This window comes from Pogonomyrmex barbatus, unplaced genomic scaffold (assembly GCF_055798465.1).
Source record: "Pogonomyrmex barbatus isolate J1 unplaced genomic scaffold, ASM5579846v1 scaffold18, whole genome shotgun sequence".
In the NCBI taxonomy this organism is placed as follows: Eukaryota; Metazoa; Arthropoda; class Insecta; order Hymenoptera; family Formicidae; genus Pogonomyrmex; species Pogonomyrmex barbatus.
The window spans coordinates 2,246,231-2,261,180 of record NW_028297114.1 but is presented as its reverse complement, the minus strand read 5'-3'; the positions used below and the strand labels follow the sequence as shown (position 1 = coordinate 2,261,180).

The window sequence follows — 14,950 nt, the reverse complement described above, 5'->3', positions numbered from 1 at the left end:
GCAATATTTTTTTCTTTTATCTTCATATAGGGCCTTTAAGGCCTGTTCTATTCCTCTCATATGTCTGTGGTGCGCATATAGATGATGCACAGGCACATGGGACTTACTTTTTGACGCCAGTTCCGAACGGCAAATTTTTGAGGAGGTTCTGAATTACAGAATACAGGGCAAGAATTATTCTCATGGTTTGCCAGATCGTCAAGAGGAGACACGAGCGTATGAAAATATCTTGACTCTACTCGAACCCGGAATCGCTGGCGTATTAGACCAAAGCGCTGTCTACTATGCCACGCTTGCTCTCGCAATATTTTAAAAATAAATTACATAAAACAATTTTTAAAACAATTACATAAAAATCTACACACGCCTTAAATACAAAATAAAAAAATGTGATTCATATATAAGATTAATTTATACAAAACAATGATATAAAAGTAATATAAATTGTAGTGCCAAAATAAACTGTTGATATTCTTAAAATATACAAGATAATCAAAGTTTGATAATCATTAAGGAATAATGTCTAAAAGATGAGAGTAATTCTTGCCCCCAGATTTTTATGATGAACAATATATTTATATAATAAAAATATATTGTTTCGATCAATATAACATTTTGAAAAATTTCTTGTATAAATGGGAAGGTTAATACATAATTTTGTCTTCTTGATGATATAAATTACTTTCCGTGAATTTTTCTTTTTACTTATCAAAGATATTTTGATAAATAAATTAAAGCACGATTATTATTTTCACTTATATATCTAATATATTGATGTAAAAAATGGGCTGACAAATTCAAACATTAAGAATATATTATATAATTATTTATATAATGTATATTTTATTCTTAATATTTTATTTTTTACAAATTTATTTAAATCTACGATGTGTCAAATTTCGCTTTCTTCGGTTTGTATCTCATTATGTGCTTATGTGGCCTCTTTGTACCAACTTTTGTTTGAAACAAATCTGATACAGAAAATTACATTGTTATGTGATAATATAATCGCATTCAAGTTAAATTTAAAAATGATATTGCTATTGATAGTTAGTATACGCTGCGCGCACGCGCACATACAATATTAATATTTTAAATAAATATATGTTATATTTACCTTTATCAGGTTCTTCTCCTACTTCCTCACGATAATACTGCACATCATCATCATCTTCTAGTTGACTTTGTTCGATTGATTCTTTTGCAATTTTTTGTAGGAGCATATTATTTTCCTTTTTCTTCTGAATTCCCTTTAATGATTTCTCTTTGTGTTCTTGCTTTTGTGCTTCTTTCTTTTTTTTGTTTTCTTCTTGTATTTTTTTTCTTTTCTCTTTTAATTTTTTCTTTTCTTCTCTTTTCTTTTTTATCGCAAGTTTTTCTTCCTCTGTTTTGTGTATAAATTCATGGAAAAGTATTTCTCCATCAAGAAGACCGTTTTCTACTTTGATTAACTATAAACAGATTTAATTAAGATTGCAATAGAGCTATAATAGAGCTATAATAGAGTAAGAAAATATAAACTAGATATAAATTATATTAAGCTTCATTTTTATTTTTTAACCTGCAATGTTATCCTTGGTCCCAGTTCGGATAATCTAATCGCACTCTTAGAATTTGCATGATTCCCTCTTGAAGACAATTTTTGTGATAATGTGACATGACTATTTTCATCATCCTCAGCTTCACTTTCGGACATGGTTGGTTTCGTTAAAAAGTCCGAGATATCTTGACATTTAGACAAATTTGGTATTTTTGCTTGCACTAATTTTTTAACACCTCTTGATAAACCTATAGGTACAACTTTAATTGCATAATGTCTGAAGTCAATAGTTTTTGATGTTGTATTATAATTTAAGCATATGCAACGACGGATTGTACTCAAGTTAACCTGTAAAAGCATTACTTTATAAATTAAATGCCTTTCTTTTTAATTAGCTTAAAAAACTTACAGTCGTCAAGTTTATAGTTGGAAACATATTCTGGAAAGTAGAAGCTATAAGTTTTAATTGCATGCCTTCTCCACTGAAATTATTTAAGATCAACAGAGGTGAACTTTTAAAGGCCTCTTCATATACCAACTGCTTCTTTAACATAGATATAACATCTCGAGCCAAAGAGAAACTATGTATCTTGAAAGTAAGTGTAGGTCCTCTAGGCAATCTGTAACAATATTTAAATATGCAATTATCTTAAATTAATATAATTTTATTTAATAAATTTTTTATTAATAAATTTCATTAGAATGAAATGAATACAGTACTTGCAAAGTTTCAGATACATTCCTAGCTCTGTTTTTGTAAAGATGCACATGTGACTAACATGTAACACACTTGCAACGGAAACGAAATCTTTGATAGTATTTTTCTTTCGAGCCTTCAAGGATGAAGCTGTAAAGGGTTCCATGATCTTGCGAAAATCTTTAGTAAGCTCAACAATATGATCTCCTGGCAATCCACGATGAAATACAAAAGAATGAGGTGCCTTTACTAACTCTTCCTTCTCTCCTACATTGATCTGTTTGTTGCGCTTTACACATCGACCCTAGATGAAATTTGTTTAATTAGAAAATTAAGTTCTTTCTAGTGTATTAATAAATAATTTAATAATTTAAATTAAATAAATTATTTGCGATGCATGATAACTGATGTGTATGTATAGAAGATATATATAAATTGTCACATAAAATTTAATAATTTCTCCATTAACAATTATATATGCTTTCGTAATTCTTATTTATAATTACATTTATAATAAATAACGAAAACGATATACCTTTCTCTTGCGAGGCATTTTTCCTTTTAGGTTAAGTTACGGTGATCACCAGCACGCGGCTAAAACACGATGAGTTATAAAAAAAGTTTCACAAACTGGATAAATCAGAAAACAAGCTTTATATAAATAAAGATTAAAATAATTTACTTTGTTATTTTAAATCTAAAATAATAAGATTTCATTAAATCTTAATTACTCCGAATGAGATACGCGAAAATAACCTGATTTGTTCTTTATAGCTGCACTTTACAGTCTGCGAGAGGGCACTGCGATAGGACGTGTCTTCGATAGAGCTCTGCGATAGATAGAGAAATAGTTCAATTGATAGTGATTTCGAGTAGATTAGAGAATAGAATTAAGTAGCGATATAAAATAGGATAATACATAGATAAATACAGAATCGAAAATAAAGAAATTCCTCCCGGATCACGGGGGGACAAGAGTTTGAAACTATGAGAGAAGTTTGGGCATAAGGGAAAAAAGGATAGCCAATTTTATAGAACACAAATCAATAATGGCAGATTTAGATAAGAAGGATAATAAAAGAGGAATCGCGGAAGCAGAATTGAAGCAGTAGTGCAAGATATTAGTGAAAAAAACAAGATGAAAAGTGAAAACTAGTGGAAAAGAAGAAAAGGAAACAAAGGAACATGAGGCACATGAGAACCAAAATCAGCATGGAGACGGAAGAAGAGGAAATTCAACTATCGCCAGAGCAGTTTGTAACGAGTAACGTAAAGGATACGCAAAATAAGGGAAACATAGATAAAGACAAAGAAAAGCAAGTCAGTAAGGAAAACTATGTGAATGTAGGAAGTTTACTAACAAACGTAAGCGAAGTCAATGCTACGGAGATGCACACATGAAAAAGGAATTTAAGGAAACAGGAACATAAAGGAAATTATAAAAGCATAGTCACAATAAAACCGGAACATGCAAAGAGAGAGAAAGGTAAGAATTTTGTATATCTATGCAAGTTATTGAAAAAGAAAAATATAAAACCAACTAACATGATACAAGTAAGTTTTAAAACAGTAAAACTAAGATTTTTAAATATTAACAACGCTGATCATTGCTTAGAACTACTGGAAGGAAACGAAAGGGATAGCGTATTAAATTCGAGCATAGACGAAAGGGTAGATCATGCAAGGAGATCATATTGGATTGAAAGGACTCGGTACTAGAACTATGGGAAAATATTGTAGACCAATCTGAAGTTCTTCAGTTAGAGAGGATGTACCTTAAAAAAATGGGACAGCACAGCAAAGAAAATGGTTGAAGAGAAAACTGAGAATGTGATTATCACAATGAAAGGTAGCACTGAAAAAAGAAATCTCAGTATTCAAAGATTTAATCTTACTCATGGTAAGACCATCTGCAGTAGAACAGTGCTATAAATGTTATTGATATGGACACCTAAAGGATATGTGTCGAAGTCAACAGAAGTGCATTATCTGTGAGGAAGACAGACATGGTGAAAAGTGTGAAAGAGAGATTAAATGCAGAAACTGTAACGGAAAACATAAGTCAACAGCAAGATCGTGCCCAGTGTATAAGAAAAATGAAAACATAATCATGTTAATGGAATACCATAACATCTCATATTAGCAGAAACAATATTAGGAAGGAAAAGAGAATAATCCAGAGCTGGCATACAACAGATATGCACCAGAAAAATGGCCAGAGCTATCTGGATCATCAAGATATAACTCGAAAAAATGGTGGGACTGCAAGAAAGCAATAAAAATAAAAAGGAGAAACAAGATATTAAAAGGCATTAAAAAATTTCAAAAAAGAAAAAAACATGGAAAAATTCAAAGAATACATAGAACAAAGAAAAGAAACTAGCAGAATAATAAGGAAGAAGAAAAGAGAATCGGATTGAAGTAGCAAAAGCTCAAGAGAATCACTTATTAATAGAGACAGAGAAGAACAGATAGGAGCAAAGACAAAATGGCCTCAAAGAAGAATTGAGGAAACAAGAAAGGAGGAAGATCAAAAAGGGAGAACATCAAGAGAAGATATATAGATATATAGATATATAGATATATTCACGGAAATAGAAGACATAAAACAAAGAGTAGAACAAGAAGAACAAGAACAAGAAAAACAAAAGAGATACAGAAAGGAAAAAGAATTACAAGAAATTAAAGAGAGAAAGACAAAGATGGAAGAATACTGGAAAAAATTCAATAACAGAGAAGAGGAAATTAGAAAGAAAGATAGAGGAATAGCAATTAGAGAACAAACAGATAGAAAAAGTGAAAAAAAAACATACAAAGAGAAAAAAGATCGTTTGCAAGGAAGAAGAGAAGGCAAGAGAGCTAAGAAGGATAATGAGAGAATCACCCCGTAAATCAGATATAGAAGAACAAGTAATGAACTTGATAGCAAGGTTAATGCTATATATGGAAAGAGATGAAGACTTAAGAAGATTAATATACGCAAGGACATCGGAATCAGCAAAGAGACCTATTAATGGAGGATGAAAGAGTAAGGCAGAGAAGAATAATCGCAGAGTGCAAAAGAAGATATTGGAGAAGAGCAAGAGAAGAGTAGAATTAAGAAGAATGAAAAGAAGAAAAAAGGATAAGAAACAAAGATATAAAAAACAAGAATACAGAATAGATAAAGAATAAGGTACTCAAAGAAAACAAAGCAATCAAGAGAGACAATGTAACAAAATAAAAAAAAATAATGGATTAAATAAAAATACTACTTTGGAACTACAGAGGATTTAGAACGAAAAAAGCAAAACTAGCAGCAAGAGCTAATGAGTGTGACATAATAATCATAATAAAAACAAAGAGTATAAAAGTAAAATAAATATACCTAAATTCAAAATTCATAACAAGGAAAGCAGAGATAATAGCGGAGGCATTCAGCTACATCTGCTTTATGAGCAGCAATTATCACAGAAAGCAAATATTTGGATAATTACATATATATTTCGAGAAAGTTATCAATATAATAACATTAATTACAAATTTTAAATAATTTTAAATATTTTAGCATTTGTTTTTACGTCAATAAAAACTTTTTTTCTTTTGAATATATTTAAAATTGTTTCAAAAAAGTTTTACAAAACGTTTTTATTATAATGCTTATCGATAAAAATATTCTAATTCAAGAAATACGAGAGATTGAAATAAAAACTTTGTAATAGTATGAATAGTAAATATAATAATTAGTAATGTGATAAAATAAATGGCACAAATCAACATTCCAAATATTGTAATTTTTAAATATTTCCTCCGTCATAATTTCTTTGCTCTTTCACTTATATTAACACGAGCACTAAATTATATCAATGTGATATGTACGCGCATAGATTACGAAGTATAAATATTTAGATATAACACATAATTAATCGATACAACTTTATGAGCGAGATATTCACTACTCCGAATATATGAATATATATTGGAGTGAACAAAATTGCGCTTTAATCTACATACCTAATATGGGGAAGACAACAATATAGTATCCCATAATGAATAGGTATATGAAATTTCTTTAATATATGCATCAAATTTTACATAAAAAAAGTAATGTTAATTGTTTAATGTTACAAGAGCATTGGTCTAAGTCTTCAATAATTATTGCATTTATTTAATGTTATATTTTGTTATATGTATTGTATTTTTATTTCGTATATTCTCATTAATTTGGAGCTTTATTCAGAAAGACTTATTGTTTTATTATTATTTTTTATTATTGTTTAGTAAAAAAAAATTACAATTTATATTTTTTTACTTTTATTATTACTTTTTACTTTTGTTTTAGTTATACCTTTTGCTATTTATACAAACAAAAGAAATGGGAAGAAATATAAAAGCAACAAATATAATATACAAAAAATAACTAATGTAACATAACAAGAAAATGTCATTAAACGATAGCATCTAGCTGGTAAATATTTAGAGTTACGAGACATTCCGTGAAAGAATCGATCGTCACAGGATAGTCATCAATTAACATACAACGAGATAACAAGAGAAGTTAATCTTGAACTTCTCGAGTGGCGGATTAAGCGGCGGCCACAATAACAAATTACGATAAAACACTTCCCTTCTCACTGTATTATGAATACTACGCGAGTGATGGTGAGACGGTGGGGTGAAGCGGAGGGGTAGAGGGAAGGAATACGCACGCACATATGTACTTCATTGTTTCGAAGCGCGGGAACTCGTTAAGCAAAGCGAACTCCTCTCACGGTGCAAAGTTCATGGCTGTTTCACGGGGATCCTTATCTACCTAGCGCGTGTCTGGGCCCTCGATTTTTTACCACGTCGATGTTATACCCCCTCTTCCTACCCCCATTCCCTACCGACAAACGATAAAAATCGTATAAATCTTGCGAAGATTCGCGGTATCCCGACGCAGACAAATTAGCGGAATTTCTACGATCGCACGAAGGCGCACGTTGTCAAACGCGTCGATGAGATCTTGCGAGAGACGGATTTATTGTCTTTGTTTAGCATTCGATAAATAACAAAAACAATAGATGATATAATTATGCTTTGACTTGTGTTTGATGCCGGAAAGCACCCATTAAAGAATTATCAATTCTAGAAAAATTTTTGCCACCAGAATCTTGGATATTCGAGAAAATAATTAAAAAGAATCGATAATATCGACTGGCAATGTAAATTTTTAATTATTTATATAAATATTTGATTATTGCATTATTAAATTCATAATTTCTTATTATACAAACGCTTCATAAATATTTATGACGCTATATCAAATATACTATCTCAAAATGACAATTTTTTTATAGTAATCGTTTTTATGGTAATTAGAAAAACGCAACTTAAAGCAATTTAATATTACCAAGTTGTAAATATATGTCTAAACAACATGTCTTAAAAACAAATCATGATATTCATCTGATAATTTAGACTTAGATTTTTTTAAATTTTGACAGTTGCAAATTTTTATAAAATTGTCGATCTTTAATAGATAATAAATAACAATAAATTAATAATATTTTGTGGTAGATTTGGACGCTTACCGCGTGGCGTCAAGTGCACGTCAAAACAATTCTTCAGATGCAGATGGTTGTTTTAAAATAGCATGACTCTTGAAAGCGCGATGGTACACGTTAGCGTTTACACTAAGTGAAAATTAATCAGCATTTACCGGACGAAAAATAAGCCTCACGATATATATGCGTGAATAGCTGAATCCGCGAGACAATCTGAAATGCATTTCATTAATCGTCTTTGAAGCGTAACTGTTTCTTCGCTAGATCCATGCGGGCTCGGCTCGCAATCTTTCCGCGAGGATAAAACGCGCAGATCGAGGCGGAAGAAAAGAGGAGGTAGGAGGAGGTAGGATAGTAACAAAGACGCGATCTGCGAGCGTGTCTCGTTACATCGTTTCGTTTTGTATAATAAGAATCGTCAAAGCGACGACAGAAGGACGTGCAGGAGGGAAGAGGGAAAGGCCTTGTAATTCACCATCAATCACGACGCGCCCGATTGCTCGCGTTTAATGACCAACAACAGATGGCGCCAGTGGCATCGCGCCGAGGAATTCGCGACCAACTGGACAATCGTGCCGTGCCGAAAGAAAATTAGCCGCGCGTCGGACAGCCGGAAGCGAAGCGAAGAGATGCGACGCAACGCGACGCGATGCGATGCGACGCGACTCGATGCGGTCGACGACAAGCGGCCGTTCATGCGAGAGCCCTTCACACTTCTGTCGCTCATGGTTCCGTTCTCCAGCCGGCTCTTCGCGTTCGCCAGTGATAAATCCGACGGCGACGACGATTCGAGGATGACGATGACGATGACGATGACGATGACGACGGGCGCGAATAATAACCGCGAGACGGCGCGCTGGCTGAGAATAAACACTCGCGCGAAGGTAACGTCTGCCATATGCCGGGCTAGAAAACCGGCTGTGATTTTTGTCGGGTGAGCTTGGCGCGTTTATATTATACTTGTCGCGGCACCTGAGTAGTCGCGCAGCGCGGATTTGCCTCGGATCCAAATGGAAAACAACATGAGACGACGATAAGATTTCGAAATCGCAGAATCGCGAGCCGATTGTACATTCTCATCGAATTCATATAACAAGTAGGAAACGTAATCCATACAATGTGATATTGACAAATACGTCATAAATTTATATGAACCATTTCGTATCTTATATTAATCCTTTACAGCATCGTGCAACTTTAAAATCGCAATTTATATATTTACATATCTTTAATCTCATTTCATTTTATCGTATAATTACGCATAGCATTTTACTGTTGCATTATTCTTTGGTTCAGCATCTGATTCAGCAATCTGATTTTATAATAAAAAGAATTCTCTCTTATATCTCTCTTATATCAAGAGTCTGATTTTTATAATAAAATATTAAACTAAACTAGAAATTATTAATTCATGTTCCAACATCAAGTTTACTAGTCATATCATATAAATTTTTCAAACAAAAAAGATTTCAGTTACAAAGGGTCAAAGCCTAAGATATAAATTGATTTAAAACAGCTGATACCAGGCATATCCTGTTATTCTTATATGCATCAAAAGTACGCATAACAAAATAATGACTATATCAATCATTCGGTAACATAATTCATCAATAACATAATAACAATCAATAACGCAAATAATCAATATTCCACTGATGATAAAAAAAACTTATGGAATTATATCACTATAATTAATATAAATTATAAATATAACTTCTAACGCATTCATCAATTTTAATTTATAGGAACTATATCTATAGAAACAAGTTTAGAACAATTTGCAAAGGTATTCCGGCTGTTCCGAGAGTCACGTCGTTCCTGCCGGAACGATCGATTCTCGGATACGATCGGAAGAACGTTGTCGGCGGAGCGCGACGCGCCGCGCGGAACGTTTCTTGAACCGCGAGGGGGTTCCCCGCCGCTCGCTTTTCCCCGCCGCGCGCTGCCGCAAAGCGGTATACGCGGCGCGTTGCCACGCGGTGGGACGCCACGGCACAGCGAGACCAGCAAAAACGCAACCTTCGTGTTTAAAGCGAGACGAGAGGCACGCCACGGTGACGGACCCGAGGCGCACCGTTGCACCTGCATCTCCCTGCTGCCCTGGCAGCACTCCTACCTTACTGATCCCAACTGCGGGATACCGAGAATGCCCGCGAGCGAAAGAACGCTCTCCTCTTACTCTCCCGCCTCTCTTGGGAAGACATCGCAAAAATCGCGATCTACGACGATCAACCCCGACGTAAAGGAGTTTCATTTCACGCTTCAGATTCTTCTGCAACACGACATATTATATTGTTTGAATGATAAAAAAATATTTTAAGAATACTTTGTGTATATGTATATATATGTATATATATATATATATATATATATATATATATATATATATATATATATATTTTACGATTTCTTCATTTGAACTTAAGAAAAATTTTATAGTGAAATTCTATCGATAGTATCTATTGATATTCTATTGATATTTTAGAGAAAACTTCACATCAAATAAATATTTTTTTACATATTCATACGTCGCGAAAAGAATGGAATACAAAAAGAATGTAGTCAATTGGAAATAAACAAAAGTTTAAGATTACATAATTAGAGTTAAACTAATAAAATAACAAAAAGTTAAATCAACTGGATTAAAAGTACCTATCTATACTGTGATAATTATCTAGTCGTAAGACATAAGGTAGAAAACAATATTTATAAAAAAAAAAAGAATGTCAAAGTGTTTTAAACGTAATCAAAGTAATTACTCAGTAAGTATTAAATTATCTAAAAATTAAAAAAAACGATATTAATTATAATATAGGAAGAATTGTGTAAAGATAAAAAAGATTTGACGTTTCTCGTTCGAACGTCAGATTTTTTTTTTAATTGCACGATGAGCACGATGAGCAGGAAGAGCAACTACTTGTGCTAGAGCTATTCGTATCGGACCGTGACGACGGACTGGAACTTGAGTCGCTCAGTAACGGTTGAGGCAAGTTCTTCTCTATGTCAGATTCAAACGATTGCGTCGTTTTCGCGCGTCGCGACGACGAGGGTGGTACTTTTGCGTCGCTGTCGCTGTCGCTGTCGCTTCCACTCAACGTCGACGTTTTCACTCCTATCGCTGCCAACACCTTATCTGGTTCAGGGAGATCGTAGTTGATGGTCCGCACGCCGTACATTTCGCAGATGATTTTCCTAGGTCCCTTAGGATCTTCCTTGGGGACATAAACTCTTCTCCGTTTGATCAATGCCTCCTCATCGATCCTCTTCAAACGGGGCACGCCGTATACCACATGTCCCGGACGCAAGGAAGATATTTTGAAATTATCTTCCAATGGGAAATTGGATGTCTGGCTGATGTCCACCGTATCTTTTCCCACGAAGAATTCGATCTCGAGGAAATTTGTAACGTCAAACGAAGAAAGGTCTGGTTTCGTATCGTCGTTGTTGTTTTCGTCGTTCTCGTTTATATCCTCTTGTTTTATCCCCTTGTAATATTTGCTTGTGTATGCACCGGTCGAGCTGTGCAAGCTATCCGTGTCAGAGATTAGGTCCACTTGAGGTGTGTAGTAACATTGTGCGATGATATCTGAGACATCGACCAATGATTTGTCTCGATTGCATGTGATCACTTGTCTCTTCGATGCACTCGGTTCTTCGTTCTCATTGTCCGACACTGACATCAGTTCCAAGTCATTTGCCGATTCTGAAGCATCATCCGCATAACACGCCTGCCGAAAAAATTTTCCCTTAATCATGCACCTTAATGACCACCGTAACAACATCTTCCTTTTGTTTCTCATATTATAATAAGATTTGAAAGTCATTTATATGATCCTCAGCTTGATATTTCATTTGAGAATATCAATTTAATAAGTATTTATTTATTTTAAAAGATTTTTAATTCACATAAATATTTCAAATAGAATTCTCTTCTATACTACAATTTTACATCCTATATAATACAAAAGAATATTTAAAAAATCAAAATGCATATATAAAACTTACATTAAGATATATAAAAAATAGGTAGCATAATTCTACCCCAAAATACTTTAATCTGTAATATACTCCGATTCGGTAGTGCAGGTAATCGAATTCGCTATAACTTACCGTTTTGATCGAGACGACTGGAATGTCAATATAGCGCGAGACAGGTCTACACCACGTGTCGCAGGCGCTACGTGTATTGTGATAATACACGCGATCGGGATAGGACTTGGATCGACACTGGACCCACCCATAATTCTCCTCGAACTCGCCAAATTCGTACACGCGACATGTCGACTGTGGGGACGCGCTGTCGCTCATGTTGTCGGTCCCGGAGCTGCCGTTGCTGTTGCTGCTACGACTGACGCTGACATCGCTATCGTAGCGTAAGTTGTCATCGTTGTAAACGATGGACCGCCCACTGTCCTCGTCGCTGTCGTAACCGATAATGGAGGCGGCAGAATGCATCTGTGGCCGATGTCGACGACACTGTGCGGTCAAATCCTCGCGAATCGAAACTATCGAAAGCGAACGCGGAGATGAAACAAAACACGTCCGGTCGAGCTCACGCATCGCATGCACACGCACGCACACATCGATGATCGACATCTAGCGGTACCGCGTTACGACTGGTCACCGCGAAACGGCAAAGAACTCAACGCGAATGTTGCGTATGTGTGTGTGTGTCGCTGGCGCGCGGAAAGTTTCCTTATTCGTAGTACTCGCGGTACAGCCGCAATTTAACGCGAGCCCCCGCACAAACGCTCAACAAATCGTGATGTATACAAGGAACGATTCAATCAGAAATTAATTGTGTATTAATTAGCTTCAAGCAACTGTGCCGAACTAGGGCGTATCTAGGATCCTTTTTCGGAGGGGAAAGAGAGGTTATTAATTCGGGGATTAACAAGTAAGTGGCAACATCTGCGTTAATAAAACACTTTTTTCAGAGCTTAGAATATCTTTTCGTTTCTGATTTTGAATGAGAAAAACATTAAGTTTTGTAAATCATAACTTTAACTTTTTTTTTAATTTCAGGGGTTGAACCCCTCCCCCCCTCCCTCGGGTATGCTCACGCTACCAGATAACTTATATGATTAAGTTATATCAGAGTTCTAATTATTTTAATCTTAAGATTAAATAGTTCCAAATAGTCTTTCAATCTTTTAACGATATTAGTGAATGATTATTGTTAACAAACTAATATAATTTTTTTATTTTATAAATGATAAAATAATTTTGCTATTAATGAATGATAATTTTGTCGCTATTCTAATTGATAACAGTTATTATTTTATAGAATCGTCTAATTATTCATAATTATTCAGTAATGACATCATTACATAATAGATGCCTAAAGACAACTTCAACTAATCCAATTAACTTCATTGGCAATTAATTTAACCGGCGGAATCGCTTTCAAAATTTAATTTTTATTTTTCTATAATTTGTTTTTAATTGTTTTTTTATACATTAAAAAGAAATTAATAATTCTATGTATTAATAATAAAATAGTATGGATATTATTTAATAAATTAAGTAAAGTCTATCTATGAAATTCAGAATACAATTTTGTTTTTATGTGTTTCATTTTATATTTCTGTTTTTTCACCATTCACCGAAAGGCACAGCCTTGTATTAAAAAAAAAATATTTTTATATTTCTAATATATACCATTTCTTATTGTTTATATTTTAATAGTCATGTATACTAGTTACTAGACTTATTTCTATTTTTTTATTATGAAGGGCATAGTATTATGTAAAAAAAGTATGTGCTTTACATATTTCCACTCCTTATTATCTACATTTTAATTGTCACATGTACTGGTTACCAGATTTTTGCTACGTTCACGTGTTTTTCGAATTTTCAATCTATGAGAATTTCATACATCTACGATTTTATACATCTTGACCTCAAACAGGTCAGAAGAGCCGACTGACCGAGAAGCGACAGTCAAGCTTTTTTATTCATCTTTTTTCCGGAAGGAACGTCGAAAGAATATATAATGCATCGGGTGCGTGCATCCCGACGTGTGCACGGTTTATTATTCGCGACCGCGCGTGCATAGTTTTTATTATTCGCGACGTATACCTCAAAAGCCCTCCCGCCGAGTTCTAGTTTCCGCCTTGTTTTATATCCTCCTTTTTTTTCACAATAGCCACTTTTCCTTGAAATTCTTAATCCTGGTTTAGAATACGCGATGAAGGTTCATCAGCTGCCACGTGGTTATTCGATACTCGCGGTGCCTCGCTGCCCATTCTTTATCTGCGACTCTTCGGCGATCTAATTATATCCATTTCCTATGTACAGCTTTGTGAGGCATGATGTCTTGATTTTAGATTTTAAATTTTGTTATAACATGTTTGAAATTGAAAACTTCGATTTCAAATTAAATGTTAAAAATTTATACCCATTCAGGAAAAAATTTTTGGAATTCTTTAGAACTTACTTATTTTAACCGATTTAACTCTCAACCTTTCATTTAAAATTGAACCCTTGTAAAAATTATTTGTCTCTCTTTTCTTGGTATTTTCAAGATAAAATTCTACATGTGTGATTTTAAGGAACTGCATTTGAAAAATTTTAAATACCCTTAAATAACTTTAAACTGTGTTTCTTTAGAGGATTGTGTAAAATATATTAAATTATAGAAGTAAGTTCTGTATAATTAAATAATTTGAGGGCCGAAAAAAATTATCTTCAGATGTGTATCTGGCTACATTTTTAAGTAGCAATTTTTAAAGAGCTCTAACAAAATGGTTTTCTTTATGTGATTTTAAGTCTGTATATTGACCATGAAAAAGGGCTAATTATTTTTTTACCAGTGTGAAAAACTAGTCCTTCCGTAACCCACCTGCTGCGCGTGATTGATAAAAAAATCTTTGAAGTTTTGCGCAATGATTTTGTTCGGACTTCTAAAGGTTGCACGTCACAATTTGACAGGGTTGTATCACAAGGTCATTCTATTTTATTATGGCGGCCTTGAAAAGAAAGTAATAAGATACAAAAAGTCTATTCATTGATCTTTTTCTATGATTGAGAAACATTTATCTTTGATCTTTTTATAGGAGATCCAGTTATAAATATGCTATATATTTTTTATATTCGAGACATATACATAAAAATGTAAAAATTTAAGTTATTTGTATAATAAAGCTTTTGAAAGATCTATGGTAGATGGAGGATTTATTTAGTTCA

At 33.7% G+C, this 14,950-nt stretch overlaps 2 protein-coding genes and 1 long non-coding RNA gene across 4 annotated transcripts; 1 reads left to right on the top strand and 2 right to left on the bottom strand.

The window, feature by feature from the left end:
• Nucleotides 1-823: 823 nt before the first annotated feature.
• On the bottom strand, nucleotides 824-3,001 carry ppan (Brix domain-containing protein peter pan). The gene is made up of 7 exons (XM_011638022.2): nucleotides 2,920-3,001; nucleotides 2,773-2,831; nucleotides 2,261-2,541; nucleotides 1,950-2,160; nucleotides 1,562-1,888; nucleotides 1,118-1,451; nucleotides 824-971 (listed from the first exon to the last, which is right to left on the bottom strand). The coding sequence occupies exons 2-7, from the start codon at nucleotides 2,788-2,790 to the stop codon at nucleotides 883-885; spliced, it is 1,260 nt and encodes a 419-aa protein (XP_011636324.1). The 5' UTR covers nucleotides 2,791-2,831; nucleotides 2,920-3,001; the 3' UTR covers nucleotides 824-882.
• Nucleotides 3,002-3,576: 575 nt separating this feature from the next.
• LOC105426698 (uncharacterized) lies at nucleotides 3,577-4,887 on the top strand. The gene is made up of 2 exons (XR_967804.2): nucleotides 3,577-3,723; nucleotides 3,853-4,887. It is a non-coding gene; the product is annotated as an uncharacterized LOC105426698 (long non-coding RNA).
• Nucleotides 4,888-8,887: 4,000 nt separating this feature from the next.
• LOC105426730 (uncharacterized) lies at nucleotides 8,888-12,592 on the bottom strand. 2 transcript variants are annotated; one of them, XM_089075080.1, is made up of 3 exons: nucleotides 11,873-12,592; nucleotides 10,680-11,490; nucleotides 8,888-10,034 (listed from the first exon to the last, which is right to left on the bottom strand). In XM_089075080.1, exons 1-3 carry the CDS (start codon nucleotides 12,356-12,358, stop codon nucleotides 10,018-10,020), a joined length of 1,314 nt encoding a protein of 437 aa, XP_088931206.1. In that variant the 5' UTR covers nucleotides 12,359-12,592; the 3' UTR covers nucleotides 8,888-10,017. The 2 variants fall into 2 exon arrangements, with proteins under 2 accessions (XP_088931206.1, XP_011636404.2); XM_011638102.3 differs by lacking the exon at nucleotides 8,888-10,034 and having other exon boundaries at nucleotides 10,325-11,490; nucleotides 11,873-12,591.
• Nucleotides 12,593-14,950: the final 2,358 nt, after the last annotated feature.